Source organism: Harpia harpyja, chromosome 22, assembly GCF_026419915.1.
Source record: "Harpia harpyja isolate bHarHar1 chromosome 22, bHarHar1 primary haplotype, whole genome shotgun sequence".
Taxonomy (NCBI): Eukaryota; Metazoa; Chordata; class Aves; order Accipitriformes; family Accipitridae; genus Harpia; species Harpia harpyja.
The window spans coordinates 8399766-8424518 of NC_068961.1; the positions used below are offsets into that span (position 1 = coordinate 8399766).

Sequence of the window (24753 nt, forward strand, 5' to 3'; positions counted from 1 at the left end):
CAGCCCTGGATTACAGGTCCTTGGAGCAAAGACCCTTTGAAGCTTTGCAAAGTGCATCAACAAAATTGGTGCCAGTATAAAATAGTCACATGAAAAGAAGGAGGGGAAAAAAAATTAGCCGTACTCTAAGTGAAACACTTACATTGGGACTGGTAAAAGGTTGACTAAATAGCCTCGAAGGATAGAGAATGCCTGTAAGTGAGATTATGCCATGTGTTACGAGTGTTGCAGTAGCCCTTTAGACCGTATAACTCCCAGCTTTATGACAGTTTGGATAAACAGCTTGTGAGAAGCTTTCTTCAGCCAAATAAAAACAGTTCATCGAAAGCTCTGCAGAGGGCTGCATGTTCCTGCGCTGACGGGCACACCGCTCTGGGAGCCTCACATCTATCGAGATGGAAATTTTTTCCCCATTGCAACGAATGTGCATTCATCTTTCATATCTGAGAACTAGCAGAGAGACCATGTGTCTCAATCTGGTCTGTGTTGCCTCTCCTTTTCTCATTTATTTCCGTCCAAAACTCTTCATGAAAGAGGCCAGGCCCTGCATCTGACTAGTTTTCAAGGAATCACCAAGATGTCACTGAAGCTCTTGTTCTCGTTCTAGCTCTAGGAAACTCCCCGTGTCCCTTGTGATGGGGTCCCGCTCTCTCTGCAGGAGACCCCATGGTGAGTCATGAAGGGAGAGAGGATTAATTGCTGTCTTGCTGGCACAGGCAGTCACAGCAGGTGAAGGCCAGATAGCCGACTTGTTGAAGACAGTGGTAGTCTCTGCTGATGCGCAGCCTTCAAAATTGCAAACAAACAAAAAGACTGAAATGTGAATAAATGTGGATATTATTTCCTGTAACAGATTCCTCCCGTTCAGAGACATGAAGTCACCTAGCCCTACAGGTAACCGAACAAATCCACGCAGACTCGCACTCATTCCCTTCAGGCAGAATTACAGGCAGGACGACTGGCTTACAGGACCATTTTTGTCAGCTGTGTATCAAACTTTGTTCATCCCATAAAAGAGCCATCCGTTTGACAACTATACTGTTTTCTGAAGTTCCTTCTTTCCAGAAAAGCTATCCTGTCAAACTGAAATCCTCAGAAAGCTCCGAAAAACAGATAACTGTATAGACCTCTACCAGAAGCTCCCCAGTGCCTGGTACTGCAATGGTTTCAATCTGTACATTCTTGAAGGAGTGAAGCAGATACTTCCCTCCACTCCCACGCTGAGAGCTCCCATCGACATCCCCTGAAGATGCCAGTGAAGGCCAGCTGGCCAGTGTTTTCTGCAACCAGACCTTTTATGCATTCTTTAAAATACCTGATTTACTAGTATCTCACTGCTGTTGAATGAAAGACTCATCTCGTCTGGTATTCTTGTATAAACACACCTGCATAAGTTGTTTTGAAAAGATACTTTCAGGTTAGATAGACAGAATTAAATTTATGTAAGCGTATCAAATTACACCAATTGTAGATTTAGCCCTTCAGGAAGAGAAATACCACTGGAAGAATCTTCAGGAGTTATAGGACACTAAATCATACAAAAGCAGGATTTGGAAACATCCTAACTGTCAAATACTAATCAGTTTGTTCACATTTCTTTTTTTCCACCTGATTGATACACTACTATTTCAGCGCAAATCATTTGCTAAGACATTTCTTTTTTTCCACCTGATTGATACACTACTATTTCAGCGCAAATCATTTGCTAAGACTGATTTTTACGATTAGTCACAATACACTTTTCTTCTAGTCGCATTTATACTGGTCATAGCCTAAGATGATGTAGATAGTATTCAAGACTGGATTTCAAGAGCATCTTACAAAACCCTCAAAATCTAAATTTGGATTCTGAAAATGTTTTCACACATAGTAGCAAGCAACATTTGAGCATGCATATTAAGCTGTTGAAAATCTAATGATCCTTCTTCATTGAAAAATAGTCATAAAATATTTGTGTGTTATATTGAAAAGGAGATCTTTGAAGCCTAAAGAAGAAATGAACCATTATTTTTTCTTTTTTTTTTTAAGTTTTATTGAATCTTCTTTTTTGCTTTAAGATAATAGGAATATTTTTAAGCTAGTTTTGAACTCTCCTGAACACACATTAGTCAAGTGCTTCAGCTTGACTTCAGCATGTAATCACCAACAAGATCACATAGTTTTCAGTATTTCAAGCTAAGTGTTCTTCTGTGGAGACCATGATGCAATATTCTGAGAATCTGGCTGGCCCCATGGATTAACATTTTTATCCCTGAATATACAAGTTGGCATCTGTGATGTCTGTGCTTGAACATTATCTCAAGCACGACTGACAACTTCTGTCAAATAGCATCTCAGGGGTAAAGCAAAATGTCAGCAATCAATGGCAGTACCTGGAAATGTCAAAAGCAGGATTATAAGAAAAAAACCTCACACAGCATCTGCCTGTACCACAACACTGGAATGGATGCCATGTTGCCTCATTATTTCCATTAAGTGTCACATCATAACATAGTATTTTATAACTGACTAAGCATTTTTATCCTTGCTAAAAATAATAATTAAAAAAAATTTAGCCCTAAGCAAATTACTAGTAATATGATATAAAGAGCAAACACTTACTGTTATGCTTTTCAGGATTTGACTTCAGTTAGCACTGTTTTCTCATTGGTGCTTCAGGTTTTTTCTCTTGTACACTTCAGTGACTTTCACAAGAATGTCTGCGTTTTTTTTTCTTACAACGGATTTTACTAGCCTCAGCAGAAGACTGCGATACTTCCGAAACTCAAACACATGAGCTAATTACAGAGTTGAATTTCTGCCATTAGGCAGTCCATTTATTTCTTATTAATCATTGCTAAAATTAATAAACTATTTATAAACTGGTTACTTATGTTCATTCACTCCAGGAACTCTCATAATCTCTTTCTAGACAATAGGGGTAAGACGAGAATGGTATTTTATCCTTTGCTTACTACATATTTTCTCTTCTACTTAAAGCTGGCAGAATTTAAAAAAGGCCAGAGATATTCTGTTTTGCCTTGGAAATGTGGGCTCTTCAAGTTCAAGATTTTGGTTTATACCTCTTTCTTGTGTGCGATCCATGTTATAGGGTGATGCAGAGATCCTCCAATTTCTGTAGAACCTTACCAAGGACAGGAACAGCAATATTAAGAGCCAGCAGATTCTAAGCGAGGAAGCTGGATTTTAAATATTGTTTCTTAACATTTAAAAACATACATATTTTCAGGAAACCACCATCAAGGTACTTTACTGTGAAATCCACAATGACCAATGTCATCATCCTTTAAATGATGGGTTTGGGGTTTTTTTATGGAATGTCTTTTAGGTTACTAAATAGCTGTCAGATAACTTAGCCTCCAGGACTGATGAGAGCCTTCAGTGTATAATCAGATGATTGGCCTCATTACATTCACTTCTGCCTTCGGATGACTTACTGGCTTAATTTCAGCCAGCTGGAACACTGTCATCTGCCTTGCTGGGTTTGATCTCTTGTTCTTTGCCACCTACTTCTCATTATTGATTTCTAAAACACAGGAAGAGGGTTACGATGAGAGGCCATGAAATTACAGCACAACCAGTCATGATGGAAAGGATTTCGTTTCTCAACTTGAGGGAGGCAGCATCACCTACTGAGAGCTAAAGTATATTTCCCTCCAAATATCCGTTTGTTTCTGGGGCATCTTGCTTCTCTGTTTGAATATCTGAGAGATAGGTGATGTTTTAAGCCAAGATTTCAAAAGTAAGTCTGAGTCTATATTAATGATAATATTATGTCTTAATTCCAGAAGCTAAGGTAGCCCTGAATTTTCCATGAACATTAGCTCAAGCACTGAAAATTTTTTAAAACTTTCATGTTTTGGAACAAAATTCTCCAGACTACACTTAAATAAATATTTCTTTTTGCTCAGGAGACCAAAACTTTTTAAAGGATTGCAGCCAAAGACAGGAGCAGGCTGGTCTTCCAGAACAGCACATCCTATCACAAGTATTTCATGCTCACTTCAGTCATGGGCCCAACAAATTTGTCACATCTGATTGTACTTTACTTAAGCTAGTGACCCACGTAAGAACTACAGGAAGGCTTTTTCTATTCTCTGCCCAGCAGGAAGGGCTCATCATAACTTCCAGTCTTCCCACTTCTGGCAATACTGCTTAGGGCAGGTGCTAAAATAACAAATCTTGCTAATTTCTGTAAGGGATCAAAGCCAGGGAATCTTACCTGCTGTGCAAATCACATGTGTCTCTGAAGTTTTAAACTTTCCTCCTTTGTCTTCCAGTCACATGTCAAGAAATGTTATCACAGTATCTGTAATCATAGCTGAAAAACCAACACAGATCTGCTGAAGAGCAGAGACTGATTTGTTATTCTAATGATTGTATGATTAATAATTTAAACTCTCTCCTTGAAGAAGACTATAAGTCAAATGAAATAATAGGTATGTAAACTAAGTTGTTCTTTCATTTGATATTATTTTTTTTATTTGGAAACAGTGCAGCCATTCTTTCCCTTTTAACCCCTTTTATATGTCCACGACCCTCTCTTTATCACTGAAAAATTTCTCGAGCGGAGCAGCAGGGGTTTATATGGAGACAGTGCAGACAAGATGGACTGAACGTTGATTAAACTAACATGTCAAATAGGCGTCTCTTCAACTACCTACTACTTAGGTCAAAAGAAATAGGAAAAATGCAGTCATTTATAAAAGAACAAGGAAGAGAAAAAGCAAAGTATTTAATGAATCATCTGCAACTTCATTCTGTCTGCTCTTGTCTGTCTGTTCCTCCTGCTCCATTACTCCCTTTCTGAGACCAAATAGATTCTTATAGCTTTCATTCTTTCAGTTTCCGTGCTCTAGTGTTTACCAGATTTTGACTATAATTAATAAATTTTGTTTAAAGTACCTAATATCTTAAATAAGTGTCTTTAAGTGCAACGACTGTTGAGTTGTTACGATACGCAAGCGTACCAAGACGAGTACGCTCAGCAGGCTCTGATTTTAAACAGTGCTAGATGGGACTCTTCAAATATTGATACAACTGATAAACAAATGTCATTTTAACCTTATTACTGCCTGTGAGTCTTCAATATTCACAAGAGCCCTGACTGTTGATGAACATTTTCAACTATGATTTTTTTTTTAATGAATTTTAATGTTTAACACCTAGGGGCACAGCCCATTCTCTGTCTCTGCACTGTGTGACAGGGTCTTGGTCTGGAACTGGCTGTGTATATACAGCAGCAAAGACACTGCTAACAAGGAGCTCCCTTCACAAAGTGCTCTTTCTTGGCACTTGCAGGCTTTTTCTGTGATTGAAAATACAGCTCCTGCAAACACTGATGTTTAGGCTCTGTGCAGCTGGCCCATCCATTACATTTGGATGTCTGGGGGCCTGAATTTAAAGCTGGTCCCTTTGGTTATTCCTGTATGTTGGGGATCCACACGTCATTTAGAGTGGTTATGTCACTCAGCTTGCCAAATAGATTGGCTTGAAGGACTAACAATAAAACAGCCTTATTGTAAACCCCAAGCTAAATGTATTAAAGTCACAAAAATGCCAAAATAACCTATAAAGATGTGACAAATAACAGTGGAGAAAAAAGCCAAATAGAAAAATGTATCTAAGGTTAATAACTGCACTTTTCAGTTCTGTGGGGAAAAAAAAAAGAACAGGTATGTATAATGTAAGCGAACTAAAACTGGTTAAATCAACAAAAGTACATACTAAAATATTAACACAAAATTAACATGTCAAAATAGCAAGTATTTTTAAAAATTCATATTCAATCTATATGAAAGAATTTGAGAAATCAAGAAAAAAATATTCATAATCAGGAAATATTGAAGTTGCTTTATTTCACCATATTTCAGTCTTTCTCTGGAGGCCAAACTGAAGATGCTGTTGACAAGGAAGGTTTTAAAAACATCACATTACCTTACCCTGCTTCTGAGTATGGCAGGCAGTCAGGGAGACAAGATGGAAGAGCCTTTCTGGCTGGATAGAGTGAGATTTCCACAGGTGTGAGAGTCAGGAATGGTGTGATCAGATCTGCACTGGAGTAAAAGGGCCAAAATTAAATCCCTACTTTCTTTACCGTGTCTTTGCAGAGTGGATCCTTTCCTTCAGTCTTGGTTTGTAACCCAGGAACTTTCTGCTGCTTCCTGAGTTGTACCACTTCCACCTAGTTCTTTCCAAGTCCCTCAAAAAAAAAAAAAAAAAGTCTCTTTCTCTTTAGTATTTCTGAAGCTTTACTTTAATATCTGCTCCTTGATGCATGCAAGCATCCTTCTCTCCTCAGGAGTATCCTTGTCCTAATTTGAGCTTAAGGCTCCTTCCCTGCACTCTCATTTCTTTGCCCTACTCCATGAGCTTCTCCCAGCTTCAATTATTTCTACCAATTACTTCTTTGGGCAGAAGTTCTTGGTTCTTGAGGGAAATGGTGCAATTGCTACTGCTATAGCCAGATAAACATTTAAGTCCCTAATGTTGTCCTTGAAACTCGTGCACTGCACACACTGATGATGCTATGAATCTCACTGTATCCATATATTGTATTTATCAAGGTCTAATTAATAAGTTCCGATTGTTTCCTCCACCTTGCCATGGTATTTTGTATTAATATTTATTCTAGCCTCTGAGCAATAATACATCTATACCAAGAACCACTATCCTTTTTTCTGTCTTTCTCTGACTAAAGCCCTTATTCAGTGGATTACAGCATGACACATTTATACCCTCTTTTTAAACCACCATAAGCACACGTTGCCAGTAAAAAGAGGGGTCTGGTGCCCCCATGGGCCTGAGAAGTTGCATGGCAAGCCAGACTCTGCAACCACGTAAGTATTAGCACTGGCACAGCAGAGAACTCACAGACAGAGGAGCTATAACGACATAATGGGGAATTAGCCAGGCTGCCAGAGTTGGTATGCATACACCAACGTGACACTATGATGATTGATTTTCTTTATTCTCAAGGGGGCTAGCTGGCTCACCCTCTGCATTAGCCATGGCTATCCTGCTTCCATGGGTAGGGTGGTTCTCCACACGGCATGGTCAGTCTCGCTGCCCGTGATCTGTGATCTTCCACTCGGTTAACCCTAAAGCTCTTTCTATGGGCCTAGGCTGTTACAGGAGCTGTATTTCCAGCTCCTACTTTACAACAGTTCCTCCTTATTCAGCACTTGCTACCAGGAGCAGGCAGGGAAGCCCTGCCCTCCCCTGCGGCAGGCGGGATGAAATGCCTTTGACCAGATTTTTTAAAGGGGACCCACACCCACTAATTACTCTGATACGAATATACAAGCCATGCTTTTGAAAACCCTTCTTTAGAAGCAAAGATCAGAAAGCCTGGGACAAAGAGAAAAGCGAGAGCACAGCTCCTCCAGTGAGTGAGTGAGCATAGAGTAAGTAAAAGATCAGCATTTTTATTTAAAAAATAAAATACTAATAAGTAAAAAAAAGTCACCTCTGTTTTTCCGTCAGGGACGACTTTTTCCTCCCCTCCTTACCCAAAGCTGACACCTCTTTCCAGCAGAGGCTGAGTTTGCCTTCGCTGGCCAAGCCCCGGCGGCATCTAGCCCCTTTCCCGGGTGGCGTTACTGGGAAGCTGGGCTGAAACTGGGAACTTTGCCCCGCAGAGCTGTGCTTGGGCAGCGTCCTGCCTCTGCTCTTGCTTGCATCTTCCGCTGCTAACCTCCGCCTGAGAGGGCAGCCTGGCCCCTGCCTTCCAGCAGAGCTGATCCACCAGATCATAAGTAGCAAAAACAACCTGTGAGAGGGGTTAGAGTGTGCGTACGGGGGGAGGAGGGGGGTTTACAATAATCAGCAATCTCTGTTTTCCTTCCTTCTTTAGCGTTTCAAACCAAACTCCAGTTTTCGGAGGGTTAGGTGGTGAACAGCAGGTATTCTGCTTTTTTAAGTATTATTATTGCTAGAGTTCCTGCGGCTTTACAGTGACGTACAGACTGCATAATTTGCCTCCAGATTGCTTCCATGTGATCTTCGCTGTTTCTCTAGCAGCTGTGCCTGCCGCTCTTTTTATCTCATTTTTCTGCCCTGTTTCCGTCTCCAATTTTCCACCCTTGTGCATTGCTCTTGTCCTGGCTGTAAGGAAAGCTGCGTATTCCTAGCTGAATAGTTTTAAGCCAGAAGGCACAGTTAGATCATTTAGACCAGGGAGTGCTAATCATGATGTGAAAATGCAGGAGCTAATTTAAAGCCCAGGGCCAGACCACCCCCTTCTGCTGTTGCTCTGCAGGCAGGGTGCTGCTGTGCAGCAGCTAAGGCCAGAACAGGGTAGCCATAATAAACTAAAAAACTTGGGTTGCTTGCCACCAGAGTTTTGGTTACTGACAATTCACAACACTAAGAGGTAATACAATGCTATGATCATAGTAACAGACAACAACTATTGACATTATCTGGCTCAGTAAGAAGTATATCCCCCCAGCAAGCACTGTTGCTGTTGATACCCCAAGAGAGCAGAATGGAGAGGTAAAAAGACAGACCACCAAGCATCTGATTTTTGGCTTCTACCTTCCTTGCAAGGACATCCCTTGTTTTATGGTTGATGAACAGCATCTGTTTCTGGCTCACCAGCTGCAAGCACTGAGCAAGTGACTATGTTCACACCAGCTGGGAGTTTTTTCTTCCTTGTTTCTCTCCTTCCTCACTTGTTGCTTCTCCCTTCCTGATCATCTGGATGCCTGGAAGCTATAGGAGAGAGGGAGGAAAGGGATAAGGCGGACTGGTATGTTGCATATAGTATATTGTATGTGTTTCTTCCAGAGCCATAATGCAAGCTGAAATTAGTATTTTTAATTACATTCTAATATACTGTTGAATGTGATTAACCTGTTGTGTGGTATATTTTTGTAGAAGGCAGAAAGCATTTATTTTCAGCTAACACCTAAGCAGCAACATACCTCCACACATTACTTGAAAATTTTTGTCCTAATGCTTATAATTCACTTTTATTATATTTAAATAAGTGGTGAAGTGTTTGGGGTTTTGTTTTGGTTTTGCATTGGTGTGGAAATAATTTTTTTCAGTATCTGAAGTTAGACAAAGAAAACAAGAAAGCAAATTCTTTTGCTGTGTCCCATTACTGACTTTTAGCTTAACTAACAAGAGCTTATTCCAAACTTTTCTGTTGGAGCTGTACCTCTCAACATTTTTAAAAATGAGAAGTTCCTTTCAATTCTGGTGGATTCCCAGAGCAAGTGGTGGTGTTGTCAGTCTTCTGGGGATGAGGGTGAAACAGGAGATGTGCCTGACTTCAATAAATATTTTGGCCATGGGTATATATTTTTTGAAGTGAAGGTTTTTCTTTTTTCTTCTCTGTAAGGCTTCAAGAAGGATAAACTCTAATCTGTGAATATATTCAACAAGTGAAATATTTGGAGGATGGGGGAACTGCCTGGAGCCAAGCCTCAGTGAGGAAGAAGGGTCTAATTTTCTAGCAGTTTCAGGCTTGTAGCTTACTTTCTGTAAAGCAGAGCTAAAAAAAAAATGGAGTCTGTACAAGGCAACTGGCTAAAAAAAAAACCTATATAAGGCTACTTGGGGTTGTTATGAATCCATTTGAGTTAGGTCCACCTAATTCAGCCGCTTAACCAAGCCAAAGCTTCTTTTGCTAAATCTCTGCAAGTGACTGTTGAGACAGCTGCAGGCTTTGTGGCATTCCTGGCAGGTTGAATGAATTGTATTATAAGTCAATTAAGCCTTCGTTAATGGCTGATAAATTTGGAGAAATAAGTGGTAGGGCAGTCATGTAGTATCAGCTACAGAAGACAGTAAGTTTTGGATAAGGTCTACAGACAATTAAAATGGTTTAACTAAGGGGAATGTGTCCACACAAAGTTGGGCTGGCCAGTTCCTGCTGTTCATGGCCCTGCAGGATTTGGCCTCATTTTGCAGAAATGTTTAGACTGAATTATTATAGAGTCCTATGTCTTTTTATGTGGAGGTACTAGGCTGAATAACTGATGCTGTGTACTTCCGGTTGTAAATGAAGTAATAATGTTTTTAATTAATAATGATATTTGAGAACTCTTCAGTTGAAATTAAGTAGTAACAGCAGCAATAAATTGCAAGACTGTACATGCTATCAGCTTGAAAATAACCAGCTCTATTAGACTTTGGGAAATCCACAGCTGTCTCCAGTGATTCTTTGTCTGGGGAGACTTCTGTTGAGAATAACTTGGTATCATCACATATATTCAATCCCCTTTGTCTCTGCAAAGACTAATCAATCTATAGAATTAGTATTTTAAGATTACTTTAGGATTATATGAACCAGAATTTATATAGTGGGAAGGCTTATTAGTGTGAGAACTAAAGGTAATCTTGAAATAAAAAAGGAATGGTTTGATGAGAAGCAGCTTCTTCAAGTCAAAGGCCATGCTCTTCAGGTTATTTGAACTTTTTAGGTAGGAGTCTTAAAATTAGCTTTAATTGAGCTCCTTTAGGCAGCTTAAAAAAAGATGTCTCGTGAAGTGGCTGCTGAGGAAAACACTATGGAGTTTATATCAGATTGTTGCTCTGATCGTGTTTACTGTGAACTGTTAAATTTCAGCTGACTGCCCATTATGGGGAGTCCCATAACTTGTGTTTCTTTACAATACATTTCTTTCTTCCGCTTAAGGTACACAATCATTATTATATTGCACTCTACTTGGAAACATGATTGAATAATAAATCGCCTTGTTTGCAGAAAATGCATGCTCTATTTGTCTGATGCCATCTTCCAAATACTGGCTCTGTCTCAGCAAAATTGATGAGCTTTCTAAGACCTGTGTTTGCTCCCCATGAGTTTATGCACTAATTAATCTTTTACCATATTGTTCATGATTGAGCTCTTATTCTCTCAAAACATCTTTTCCCACTCTTGAATCATTTATATGTGGCTTTCTGCCCCCTTTCCAGTTCTTGAACTTCACTTTGAAAATAGTTTGCTTTTGATCACTACACAGTTTGATACCATCAGTAGTTGTGTCTTTGAGGTAAAATCATCTTGCTTGTCCCTCTCTTGTAAAGAGATATAAGGATTGATGGAGTTCTTTTTTTTTCCTCCAACATCACACTGGTGACTGTGCTCAAGTTGTTGCATACTATAAGCTTAACTTATTTTCAGGATTGCTGCCTACCAGGAGATGATTGCACTGCTACCTTGCACAGCCATTGCTGCCATTCTATTCAGGTGAACAGATTTCTAGCTCCTCTCTGTGTATATTTGTTTGTACTTGACAGAATTAAAATTGTGTTGTTTGAATTGACCCACCTTTATTTTCCCAAGCAACCCTGGGCTCAAATTAATCACTTTTCCTGAGGCTTCATTTGCTTTAAGTATTTGTTGTTCCCTTCCTTACCCCCATGTAGGAAATTCAACTCCATTAAAAATCGTGTCATCGTTGTTCTCTCCTCTCCCCCCCCACCCCATTTTTTTTCTTTAATTGCACCCCAACTGTGAGCCCCACACTGTTCTAAAGTTGTCTCTCTCCCTTTGTAGAAGCCCTTAGAGAAGTGGTCCAAGGTGCCAGACTCTTACACGGATATAACTTCCCTGTGAAATCTTGTAGGAGGAGCAGATTTCTTGAACAGAAGGATGTTATAATCTCATAATGCTGTCATTCTCTAGGTACACACTGAGCACAGCAGTATCACCTTAGAAAATAATTCTAAGAGAAGTACAGGCACCAAACTTTATAGTTTAGTAGGTTTTTTTCAACATCTGATTGCCTATGCCAGGGGTTTCTAACCTGTCCTCTGAAGATTGTTGTCAATAAAGTTATAGGAGCTCAACTATGGTCCAAATCCATATTAAGCCTTGTAAATAGAAGTTACATAAATAGTTGCCTGTATTTTCCTAATGTTTTGCACTTACCTGATTCATTAAGCACATGATGTAAAATCACTTAGTCCTAAAAATCATTTGCAGCTAGTATTACTATCTTAACTACATACTTATTTAATGTCTTCGTGTTTTTAAACAATGAGATCTGTCTCTCAAGTGGAAGTCTCTGGCTATGCCTTTAACATTATCATTTCCAGAAATAGCTTTCTAGGTAATTCTGAAGAGGTGCGTGTATATATATATGTATGTACCTATATGCATGTTTTATGTTCTACTTTCTTGCAACCCTATTGCTTTCAAGATTTATCGGTGTTTAGTAACTAAACTTCTTGCACTCTTCCTCCATGTATAGCTGAAAGATGATCACTTTCAGCTCTAAGCATGGTTATTTTATAATGTTCAGTAATGCTACATAACAACTTAGGATAGGAACTTGCAACTATAAGCAGTAGGTTACTTGAGATGTAATTTGTCCTTGACCCTATCTTAATCCACAGGCAGGATTATGACAGGGATCAGCAAATATCCAGCACTTAACACCGTGAGAAAACAAAGTGCTAGAATAGGGCTGCAGACATCAGTGAAAGCAGATTTCATCATTTGCCTTTCCCCCCCCCAACATGACAGAAAGCAGTGGGGAGCACTACTCTTGTCCCCAGCTTCAAAAGAAGAATGCCTGAGTGACTGAAGTGGGCTGTTGGGGGCTGCTTATTTCCAGGGTCCTTTAGAGACCTTCTCCCTGCAGCTCTAACTGAATGTATTAGCACTCTGAAAGGATTCCTTATATCAGTATAATGCCCTGTAACTCTTGGGGGATACAGCATTGGCAAATAGAAAATTCTCCTTTCCTTAAAATGAGTAATCCAAGTATAGAGATGGAAATTGCCCACAGTGCTTCTAAAGCAAGGTTTCACCACAACTCTGTAAATCACTGTTGTAACTTAGTAGTTGGATGTATAAAAAACCCCAGCTGGAACTTTGCTCTTGGGTGATTAAATTCCCATAGCCACTGGTTACTTATTTACAAGCGGGAGTTCACAGTCATGTTTACAGAAAGTCCTGTGTGTTGTGTTTGCCTGTTAAAGGTGATAGTTACTTGTTCATTCAAAAACATGTTTTTTGTATACAAGATTTTCACACCAAAACTTCAAATCCTGGAATGATTTTCAGGAGCTTTCTCAGTCTGTGCTAGAGAGCTGCTGCTGCCCCATGTCCTGCAAAATTAGTGCATATTGCAATGACAACTTTGTCCAAGTGAAAAGTCAATCCAGGATTAGGTTTTAAGACTATTCATCAGCAATACTTACTTGGAGGAACACATAGTTTCAAATGTTCTAGGCATATTTTTATAAAAAGTATAGTATGCATGTGTAAAAATATAAATTCTGGTTTTTGCAGATATTTAATATAGTTGATGCTGGTATAGGGCCTGGTTGACATCTTAGAATGGTGGTAGAGGAGATGGCTTCAAGTTCAAGTGTTCTTGAGCTGAAGGGGAGAGTTTGTTTTAGGTTTTTCCACATCCCTTCCAAATATAATTAAAACTGCTTCATTCACTGGAGACAGGATACTCAGAAAATGCCAGAGTGACTTTGGAACATAACCTGAATTTTCATAGAATTTATGAAACTTAGAAATGCTAATTTTTCTTATGTCTTTGAAGTTTTTGATGCATTCTGAAATCTATGTTACTATTACGAGATGAAAATTCCTGGGCCAAATGAATAGATGACAGCCTTCGCTTATGTCCTTGCTTCCTGGGCTGTAGAAAGGCTACTGCAGCCTCTCTGACTAGAGTGATCTAGGTGGTAGAGATGGAAGAAATGGGACCGGTAAAACTCTGTCCTCTTCCTTCCCACTGAAAGTGGGGCTGGGAAACGAAGTTTCCCACTATTTTGTGTTTTATGCTTTGGATCTGCTGCCAGAGCACTCCCATCACTCTCCAACCCTTACAAGTCACGTATTTAAAGTTATTTTGTTGTGTTTCAGGAGATACATCCTAATGGCACTGACTTCATCTTTATGCTGGAACATGTTTGGCTTGAGTGCAGCTATGGACTCTAAACCCAATATACTTCTGTTTCTGGCTGATGATCTTGGCATTGGAGATATAGGTTGTTATGGGAACAATACCATAAGGTAAAAGATCTCTTAGTACAATATATTTAACACTACAGAACACCTATCCTGGGTAAGTAAGCCTAATTATAAAATAAGAAATGTTCTTAATCTCTTAATCCAAGGCGCTTGTAATTGTGTATTTAAGTACTTGTATATACGCGCATAGGATTGGGGCCTAAGTAAATGGTGTGCAGTGAAAGAAAAAAAAAATTCATTTTGTTTAAGTTCTTCCTGGGAATTCCTCCCATCCCCTCCTCCATGTGCTAACTCTCCAGCCATTTGTTTTAGTATTACAGTTACTGTTTTCTCTCCTTCTCATGCATGAACTTCTTCATTCCCTTTCATGCATAGTTAAGCCTTACTCTATTCACCTGGTGCTTTTCAAGAATCTCTTATCTGCTTGCTTGCCATCTCCTCCAAAACACTCTGATCCAGACTCATGTGGACTGACCCACATAATTTCTTACATGATTATGTGCCTTCAAAACCAGTGATTACATCCTTTCAAAACTAAAAAGGCAAAGCAGAACTGAATGGGCATTGGGAGCACATCTTACAAGCTTCAACTCATGTCCTCCAAGTGGAGCACAGGCATTTTGTTGGCATGTTCTGGGTGCATCTCCCTCAAGTGATGTTGGTGGGGTTGTACAGAGAAATGGGAATGTGCTTGTGGAACTCCGTTGTCCTCTGCTGTTGGTGAAGACAGGAGGAGGCCTCTTTCGCTCTTCATCGTGGTGCAGTCCATTATTCTGGGAGAGCTAGGCTCCCGTACAAATGTAACTATGTAAAGATATCACTATAATATGAAATAAATAGCAGGTGTTTAAAAACATGGAACAGAAAGTCTTGGTTCCAAGAGCTTCAAACAGCCTGTGAGATTCTCTGGCTCAACGAATTTTGAAATTCAGGGTCTAAATATGCTAGCAAAAGTGATCTGTTGGAAGAATTGGAATAGAAAAATATCAGCCTTAGATAATTCTTTCCATTTCCATTTTATTTTCAAACTAAACAGTACCAAAAATGCCTAGGTTTCTTTTCAGTGTTGCTAAGTGCACTCTATGGCTGTGTCCTGAGAATGGATTCTCCAGTGGCTACAGCCCACTTGGCCTGCTGTATCAAACTTGTTACTACATCAGTCCTGGAGTCTGTAAAGAAGAGATTTTGGGGTTCTTTGAGGAAGTGTTCAAAAGCTCTAGTTCTTCTTGGCAATTTATTAAAATAAGTTTCAGATTACCTTGCTTCTATTAAACTTGAAAATGTTTTTTAGGACCCCAAACATTGACCGCCTGGCAAGAGAAGGAGTGAAACTTACTCAGCACATTGCTGCAGCATCACTTTGCACTCCAAGCAGAGCAGCTTTCCTCACTGGCAGATACCCCATTAGATCAGGTTAGGCCTGTTTTGAATTACAAATTTCTGTGCATGGTGCTGAGGTGCTACAAGAGCCAATAAATATTGGAACAGGAGAATTCAGCTATTTCCTCAATGTGAGATAGAAAATGCACTGCTAGAGGCTCAAACTTTCTATAAGTAACTTCTGAATGGGAACTACTGCCTCACCACCTGATAGAGCTTTAGCCTGACTCTATCGGGTGTGGGAGATCTATATGATGAAAATAGGTAGGTATGGAGAAATGCCAACAGCAGTGATATCTGTCACTTCCATAGAGCAATGCATCCTGGGGCAAACTGATGGAATTCCTCTTGACGGTGATGGTTAGAGGCAAGAGGTGGAAACAGGGCTCTTGAGAGAAATGGGCAAGTTCATTGCCAGCATAGTGCAGAAAGTCACAAAACTCTGGTGAAAATGGAGTGTTGGATCCATTTCCCACCTGCCTAAGGTGCCCTTTGGAGGACTTTATAGATATCCATCTCTCACCAGGCATTATATAGGAAAATTAGATGCCTACTTTGAGAGCTAAGTGTAAAAATCAGTGTGTAAGCTGGGTGAACTGTATCTCACCTAATGTAATACAACATCCCTCTGACGCAGGGAAATGCAACTGTTATCTTTCATTTTAGATGAAAAGCAGAAAGAATACATTATCACAGTTACACTCAGAAAGGCAGAAACTGTCACCCCTGATTTATTATCAGTTTGATGGTAAAGCTGGTGCCAAGCATTTGTTTTGAAATATAACTCTTGACTACCTGAAGTACTTAGACACACTCATGTGACTGCCCACAAGATATGCTTGGCTTTACTTTTGGGGAGGAACTCGGGCTTCAGGTTGAGCTCCTGACATGGAGGTTGGCAGGAGCAGCCCAGCCTCCGCTGGCAGAGAGCGAAAGGCCCGCAGGAATGACCGGAGCTGTTTCTGTCAGGGATGGCATCCAGCAACGGGTACCGGGCACTGCAGTGGAACGCCGGGTCAGGAGGGCTCCCTGCTAACGAAACGACGTTTGCCAGGCTGCTGCAGCAACAAGGCTATACCACTGGACTGATAGGTAAGGGGAAATGTTTTAGCACGACCTTGAAGAATGAACTAGTTTTATGAAGAGAATTTAGGGATTGTGTTTGCCCAAAATGGTCTGTTAGTCATAGATACAAATCCTCTCCAAAAGACTGAAGGTGGGGGGGGAAACCCTCATATCTGCAAGACAACTAAAAATACTGCAGTCTGAAGAGTTTTATGACCATGGTAATGCCCCAAACCAGGAAGAATTAAAAACTGTCTTATGATTAAATGGGTGAGAATTTACTTTGCCTAAGATTTTTTCAAAGGTTGGTCCACTGTGAGAGTTTTGTTAATGTAAAGATTGATCCAAACAAAACAATGTCTTTAAGTATTTCATCTGCCTTTTGGAGGCAAGAGGCAAAGAAACAAAAGAGGATAGGGGAAGAAAGAAACAAAGTTTGTACCCACAGAGGAGATGAAGAAGCACTAGTGTCTCACAGATGAGGTTGTGAGGTCCCAAAGAGGCGTGATACTCTGGCTGTTTCCTCAGATGAAGCCAAAATGCAAAGGTGTCAGGGAAACACTGCCCCTTCCTGTCTGTGACTGCGATCAGACCTCAACAGTTTCAGATTCATCATTCTTTTGGCAAATATCTCTAAAATCAACTGGCAAAGTCTCTCTCTTCCCTTCCATTTGCTTTTATTACTGTCAAGTGACAGGCACTGCTGCAATGGATCCCTTCATGTAAATGGGTAGGTAGGGTAAGCACTGTGTTCCTTAAAGCCAGGGGGTTGGGGCCAGCTGTTCCAAATGCATTGTCATCTCCAAGTGCTGGAAATAGATGTGGCTGCATTGAATCATAAGCTAATAAAGTGTAGTCTGCCTGGTTGAGTCTGTAACTATTTGGCAATCACGTAACCCAGCAAACCCGAGGGTCCTTTGATCCAGCACACTTTCTAAGCAGACAACAGCTTTTGTCTACTTGCTCTATCTAGGGCAGGGATAGAGTGAAAGGTTGGTTGCAGCGTTTTCTCCTTTTCATATGGAGTTTGGACGTGCCTGAGAAATCATCTTCCTAAGTCTGGTGATCAAGATATCTGCTAACATTGGCCAGAAGTTTACTGGACCTTTCAGTAAATTTGTAACATTATGTTAAAATGAAGCTGCAAGTAAACAACTGAAAGTTAGGAAGGGAATGTATTAAAGCAGCCAGTGAGTTAGAGTACCTTAATTCCCTGATCCTCATTGAAAGGTAATGAAATCCCATCCTTATGTGACCCTTAGCTGAGTGGATGAGCATCTTGCAAATTTCTCTGTTTATCCCATGATCATTTGGGGATCACCCATTACGGTATGACATTCACCTGATCAGGCACTGGTTTCACCCAGCATCCTTGTGCACGAGGAGAATGTGTTGATACTCTGTTGAAAATGGAGTGACTTGTCTAATTCCCAAACAGATGCTCATGATGCTACCTTGGGCTCCTTTTGAGTTGTCCACCTTAACGTTCTAATTTCTTTCATGTTTTAAAAACTTCAGGAAAGTGGCATCAAGGTGTAAACTGTGAATCCTTCAATGATCACTGTCACCATCCTCTCAATCATGGGTTTGACTACTTTTATGGTATGCCTTTCACACTTCTGAACAACTGTGAAGAAAACAAACCTCCAGAGCTGGATGTAGCCCTTCAAGCTAAGCTTTGGCTTTACAGTCAGATAATTATCCTTGCTGTGCTCACTCTTGCTGCTGGAAAACTGATTGGTTTGATTTCCATCCGCTGGAAGATAATTGCCTGTTTTACTTTTGTGGGTGGCCTTTTCTTCATTTCTTGGTACTCCAGTTACGGCTTTGTGCGGTATTGGAACTGTATCCTGATGAGGAACCACGATGTCGCTGAGCAGCCGATGAGGTTGGAGAGGACTGCCTCCCTCATGCTGAAGGAGGCAGTGTCATTTATCAAAAGGTAAATGATTGTCTGTAGTTTTCTTTAAAGGGGCCAGGATGTTCTGGGCACTCAGAGTATTTTTTTCCAGTAACTATAGCTGTGTCTTTAACTGCTTTGAAACTCATATCCAAGTTCTCTACTTAGAAACTCAATGCACTTAAATTTTAATTGTAACTGTCTTACATTGGAAGAAGTAAATGAAATGGATTTTAACCAAATGATATATGACCATCTCACTACGTCCTGTAATCTGTAATTACTATATTTGCTCCAAGATTAACCAGCTAATTTTTACACTTCACTCTACAAGCCTCATTTGTGCTCTTTTTCATAAACCCTACAAAACACCTACATAAAATGTGTGATGCACAAAATTATTTCATGTGAAAATCTCAAAACACTTTATTTTTATGGATTGAGAAGGAAGCCAAGTAAGATCATTCATTTTCTAGATTCAAGTTCTGCCTGCTCAGCCTTCTGTAATACTGCTATGCATCAGGTGTCTTTCTGTAAAACAGGGAAGGTAACTATTCTTTTCTTAAAGTTTGTGAAAACAAATACACTGAAAATTGTAAGTGGCCATCTTAGAAAAGCCACATGAATATTAAAGTAAATATGAGACTGTATCCGATTGCATTTAATTAAAAAGACATAAGAGTTAGGTATCCGATTCATTTAAGCACTGTGCAAATGCTATGCCTGTTTACACGCTGGAATTTGAAAATAATCTGGCTGAAAAGGATCTTTCTTTCCTACATTATATGTAAGAAGAAAACCATCAACTGTGATCAATGAGGGTGTACTAGATGTGGGTACAGTAGACCCAATGTGTGTGTCTGTGCATGGATAAATATGAAACCTTTAAAAATATTTCAAGCACACAACAGAAATTATTTTTAATTTTTGTTTGTTTTTAAGAAACAGGCATGGACCATTCCTCCTCTTTGTTTCCTTTTTACATGTTCACACCCCGCTCTTTACAACGGCAAAATTTCTTGGGAAGAGCCATCATGGTTTATACGGAGACAATGTAGAAGAAATGGACTGGATGGTGGGTAAGCATCCTTCAGGAAGGATGTGATTCAGACACATACACCTGTGTGTTTTAAAGCAGGAAAACTAATAAAGCCAAAATACCTACAGAAATCTAAGCTATTAAAAACTTCTTATAGGGCATTGCAAAAGATTATCATTGGAACACTATAAATGTGGCTTGATCTTTCAAACCGGTTAATAGGAAACTTGCTGTCTCTTTTCTTAAATTTAAGGCAAAATTCTGGATTCGCTTGAAAAACAAGGGTTGAAAAATCACACGTTCACGTACTTTGCCTCTGATCATGGAGGACACTTGGAGGCTCAGGGTGGAAGTGCCCAGCTAGGTGGCTGGAATGGTATTTATAAAGGTAGGAAAACCACTATGACTCTACATGAACGTTAGAATCGGAAACATAATGAATTTGCCTGGCTGAAGCTATCGAGGCTGGAATGAGTTGCTTTTGTAGCTTGAAATACAGGTGGCATACAGAGGTGCTTTAATCTTAAAGTCATCTTTTCTTTCAGTAAAGTGCAAGCATTATTACAAATCTCCTTGACAAAGGTATTGTCTAGCTTGATACCTGTAAATTATTTGGTGTTTTCAAGTAAAAGGTGCTGGAAAAAATGTGATAATTCCCTACACTGAAATCCCTCTCTGAGGCTTTTTTTCCCTTTCTCCACAATAGGACTGTTTCATGATTTGCTTGTTTCTTTTTCTCATTATGTTCCAAAATCATTGCTGTCCTATTTAAAACAGAATAGAGTAAGAGCATGTTGTGTCATGACTTGTGGCAGCAATTTATTCCCCATATGCTTTTATATTCCACCCAAAATCAGTGATTGGCATAAAATCCAAATGGCCTTGGTGGTCTAAGAGGATCTCACTCTTTACCTCCTGCTTGTCCCTTTCTGCTGTGAATCACTCCTCAACCTGCTGAGCAGTGCAGTGGCTTTTTTGAAGCCCAAAGGATATGCCTTCATTGCATTTTCTCCCAGCTACCCCAAGAGTCCTGTGTCATCAGACCACCTCACCCTGTGACCTGTCATGAACATGTGACAACATGTGTCAGGGCTTAGGCTCTGTTATCACCAATGAACCATCCACCTCTTGCACAAAGTTTTGATGTTTTTATTTTCCTAAAACGGGTTTTGTCCATTTCAAAACCTTCTTGAGCTGCTCCACAGGGCACAACAGAGGTCAAAGACATGGAATTTTGGCTCCCATGAGGCAGATGCTCTGCTGCTGAGCAATGAAAGTTGCTGGCCCTTGTGAAATGCAAGGGCTTTCAGTTAGTCTGTTCATCTTCCATCTCATTCCCTGCTTTTGCTTGAAAAAGTGCTTCTCTTTGTGAATGATAAGACCCATTCTTAAGCCTGATGGTATCTAACAAAGGCCAATGTTTTTTCCATATTGAATATATGAATTAAAACAGGTTTCTGCCTTGGGAGTTAGGTAAATATTGTCTTCACACACCCAGCATCAGGATGCTTTATTAGGTTACCTTATGTTAGTAGCAAGCTGAGAAAAGATGTTTACCTGCCATTTGAAGTAAAGTGTATATGGTACAATTTCATAGGTTCAGATTTTTTGCTTCTGAGTTAAGACATGTTGCATTAAGCATTGGGAAAGTCAGGTCCAAATCTCAATTTCAAAAGAAGAGATGCATAAGGCATATGGAAATGTAAGTGTTAAGGACACATATTTTGAAAGGAATCCATGGCTATAATGAGAAGAATGGTGGTGGTGTTTAGCTGTTTATTAAAATAGGATTCTGATGAGTTAGTCTTGTGTAGGTTTAAAGAGAGTATCAAGTATTTCTTCAGTCTTGTGAGTTCTTCCAATTTCCAGTTCCTCCTTTTTTTTCTTTTTCTGGGAAGCTCTTCAAGAGCACACATGAATGCAGGCAACCCATGAAATGGAGGATAACAGAAGGTCAAACCTGTTTTATTGTTGCTGAACATAAGTTTTCAAAGGTAGATTTATTGTTCCTACCCTCACCTGTGGTCAAAGTTAAAACAGAGATTGCCTCTCCCCATCTTTCTAGGTTTGGATGAGTTATATGTCACCTTTTGAGGCCTTCTAAAGTATGTGAAGTCCAATGCAAATGAAGAGTCAAATCTGTTGTATAAACAGTGTATTACTGCACCTTTTTCTGTACATTCAAATATAACAAGCCAACGAAGAGGTTCGTGTTTGCCTCTGAACTGCCATATGTTGATTCATTTTGCTGCAGGTGGAAAAGGCATGGGAGGCTGGGAAGGAGGGATCCGTGTGCCAGGAGTATTTAGGTGGCCAGGAGTGTTACCTGCAGGCACAGTTATTGATGAACCTACGAGTCTTATGGATATTTATCCCACACTTGTTCATCTGGCTGGAGGAACGTTGCCACAGGACAGGTATGGAGGTGTTTTCAACAGGAGAGTTTGATAGGAGAGCTAACTACTAAAAATTTACTGTTTCTTATCATCCTTGGAGATCTGACAAATATTGCTTAGCCTCAAGCCTGGTCTGAGATTTTCAACTAGGGAGGAAACTCTCCCAGATATGCCTAGGATAGGTGTGCTTACGGCCAAAGCAGTTGTTCCTGCCAAAGACCAGGTGCTAGTTTCAAACCCAGGTTCAGCCTCATTCAGGAAAGAACTGGTGGCCAAGGTTATTTTGGTACTAACTGCCTTGACTTATGGACACTTACAAATACTTCCTAAAGTCATTAAAGCCAGCCTTGCTCAATGGATTTCTTTCAGCTCCTTTGAAAGTTGTAAATGTAAACAATTATGAGATTGGTATTGATTTCCTGAATAAATTACTTTTTTCTGCTAGACCAATATTTCTGCTAAATATTGTTTACATATTGCTAATGGAATGAGTTGACCCAGCTATTAAAAAAAAAAAAAATTATCTAGGGATTTAAATATTGGCTTGGCAGTCTGCTAGCTGCTCTAAATCTATGACCAAATTATTCTGTGTGCTGTCTCAAGCACTGGTGCAGCCAATGCAAAGGCAGTGATAAGTATGCAGTTCACTGTCAGTTTTGCCTCCTCCTGAATACACTTCTCCCCATTACATTAGGGTGATTGATGGACGAAACTTGGTGCCTTTACTGCAAGGAAGAGCTCAAAAGTCAGAGCACAAGTTCCTGTTTCACTATTGTGGGTCCTACTTGCATGCAGTACGGTGGCACCAAAAGGACAGTAAGTATAAATGTTCATTCTGTGGTAACTGCAAAACATGAGTTTTCTCCTCTTGATAACCATCTTGCTAATTGAGAAATTTATTGCGTGATGGGTGTTTTATCGGTACTGATCTCAGATTCTTGAAATTGTTGTTCCTGACATACCAGTGACTATGGCTAGCTGGATGTGTCTTACAGCAAAGAAATATTTGTAAGTAACAAACCTACGGGAAGTGGGGTGGAAATACAGGCTGTCTGCTACTAGACTGGAAACTTAATGTGGTGTTCTTCATATTTCTAGTGTTTTCCATCTTCAAAGTCAGTACTCCACACAGAATCTGATTTGTGGTGATGGGGGTGCCAGGGTGTGTGAGAAGAGGTCTCCTTAGTAAATAGCTGTACTCCTATTGCTTGAAGACACTTTCCGTTTCCTCTATTGTCTTGTAGTTGTGCCACAAGATTTCTTTCCTGCCAGGTGGAGCCATCTGGAAGGCTCATTATGTGACCCCTGTCTTTCATCCACCTGATGCTGGGGCTTGTTATGGAAAAGGAATTTGCCCGTGTTTTGGGGAAGGCATGACCCATCATGACCCTCCGTTGCTCTTTGATCTCTCGCGAGACCCTTCTGAAGCCAAACCTCTGTCGCCTGACACCGAGCCCCTCTTTGACGCTGTAATAAGGAAGATGGGAAGAGCCATAGAAGAGCATCGCAGGACACTGACTCCAGTCCCAGAGCAGCTCTCCATGTACAACGTGGTGTGGAAGCCGTGGCTGCAGCCGTGCTGTGGGACGTTCCCATTCTGTTGGTGTGATAAGGAAGGTGACACCACACAAAGTCTGTGAGATGGATGTCTACTAACATGTCCTGTGGCACTGAGCCCTCTGCTGACAAAGCTTTTGGAAAATAACTGTCCCCTTTCTCTCTCTGGGAAGCAAAGTGTATGAAAATAAAGAAAAGGAATGTTGATCAGAGATTTTCCCCTTCATTCTTCACCACTAGCCAAAGGTCTAAGGAAATCCTGTCTGGTGCGGTAAAGGGCTTGAATGGAGACTGGTTTTGCAGATTTGCATGTAAGAGATGGCTGTAGAGGTGTATGCTGAAACTCTGCCTAATTTATGCCTGCTCAAGGAAGACAGTTGGAGAACTCTGCAGAGACTCCAGGGTATGGTGCCGAGCAGGCAGCTGTAAGAAATACTAGACTTAGGCAGAACCATAGATGTTCTAGGCTGTGCCCCTGTAGTCCACAGATAATGGTCGTACTCTATCCAAGCGTAGTAGTTTGTGTCATTATTGCTTCCTGTACTTCTCTGTTATCTCTGCAGTAATCATGTTGAGATGTTGAGCAACACTTGAGACAGACTGAATCTGATTTTGTGAGGGGTTGTCCTCAAGTTGTGAATAGCTTTTTGAACAGATCTGCAGCTTTAGCTGGGTAACAATAATATATGTCACAAACAGTATGAAGTACAGAATGTTGAAGTCCAGTATAACTCTGCAACCGTTGCAAAACAGAGAAAAGCATTTTGCTATTCAGAAAGAGGTCCTGGTGCATACTAATTTGGCAAACAGCAATTTTATTGAATATAAGATGCTAATAAACAATGTTTTGGATTAATAGCTTGCACTGTTTCAATGCCAGTTCCAGAAAAACAATGTTCATTTGAGAGTCATATTGGAATTAATGTTCAAAAATATTTGGTAGCAGTACACATAGGTTTACAAACTACAACTTGTAAAAAGGAGTGTTGCCAATACTAGTTAAAAAAAAAAAAAAACCAAACACACACATGCGCCCCAAAAAAACCCAAACAAACCAAAAATCCTGTAGTGGTGTGACCCTAGCCAGACTTTCGAAGGAGATGTGACTTCACACTGACGTTTGCAGTGCAATTGCAGAGATTTTAGGGCTTTGAATTGTATTAACGACTGGGGTTTTTGCAGGAGTGGATGAAGTCAGAGTTTATTATAAGCATGCTGCTAGAACTCTAAAAGAACTTGGGGGTTGAAGTGAGTAAATGGAAACAGATTATTTTACTTTGGTTTTTGTCCCCACCCCCCAGCCCAAACATTTTACTTGCTCAGCCAGTTTAGTTGGTTAACGATTTTCTTCTTATCTCTTAGTCTTTTTTTGTAAGTGTGACATAGAAAAAATTTTAGAAATTTCTGTTTGTGTCATTTCAATGTTTATGGTTTTCACTACTATAAGTTCACTCTGAAAACT

General features: G+C 40.1%; 1 protein-coding gene and 1 long non-coding RNA gene across 7 annotated transcripts; one reads left to right on the forward strand and one right to left on the reverse strand.

The window, feature by feature from the left end:
- Positions 1 to 1941: 1941 nt before the first annotated feature.
- Positions 1942 to 7593, reverse strand: LOC128135106 (uncharacterized). 3 transcript variants are annotated; one of them, XR_008232936.1, is made up of 5 exons: positions 7512 to 7593; positions 5943 to 6056; positions 4223 to 4321; positions 3063 to 3124; positions 1942 to 2372 (listed from the first exon to the last, which is right to left on the reverse strand). It is a non-coding gene; the product is annotated as an uncharacterized LOC128135106 (long non-coding RNA). The 3 variants fall into 3 exon arrangements; XR_008232934.1 differs by having other exon boundaries at positions 2602 to 3124; XR_008232935.1 differs by lacking the exon at positions 5943 to 6056 and having other exon boundaries at positions 2602 to 3124; positions 7469 to 7587.
- On the forward strand, positions 7250 to 23503 carry LOC128135103 (arylsulfatase D-like). 4 transcript variants are annotated; one of them, XM_052773643.1, is made up of 11 exons: positions 7250 to 7406; positions 11138 to 11203; positions 13847 to 13996; positions 15246 to 15367; positions 16304 to 16426; positions 17918 to 18341; positions 19242 to 19378; positions 19592 to 19726; positions 21593 to 21755; positions 22429 to 22550; positions 23007 to 23503. In XM_052773643.1, exons 2-11 carry the CDS (start codon positions 11157 to 11159, stop codon positions 23372 to 23374), a joined length of 1791 nt encoding a protein of 596 aa, XP_052629603.1. In that variant the 5' UTR covers positions 7250 to 7406; positions 11138 to 11156; the 3' UTR covers positions 23375 to 23503. The 4 variants fall into 4 exon arrangements, with proteins under 4 accessions (XP_052629603.1, XP_052629605.1, XP_052629604.1 ...); XM_052773644.1 differs by lacking the exon at positions 7250 to 7406 and adding an exon at positions 7668 to 7773; XM_052773642.1 differs by lacking the exon at positions 7250 to 7406 and adding an exon at positions 7830 to 7904.
- Positions 23504 to 24753: the final 1250 nt, after the last annotated feature.

Coding starts and splice junctions, on each gene's coding strand:
- LOC128135103 (XM_052773643.1), top strand. CDS start 11,157: ATGATTGCACTGCTACCTTGCACAGCCATTGCTGCCATTCTATTCAG. Junction 15,368..16,303: donor CAGATACCCCATTAGATCAG/GTTAGGCCTGTT, acceptor TGTTTCTGTCAG/GGATGGCATCCAGCAACGGG. Junction 19,727..21,592: donor CTGGAATGGTATTTATAAAG/GTAGGAAAACCA, acceptor ATTTTGCTGCAG/GTGGAAAAGGCATGGGAGGC.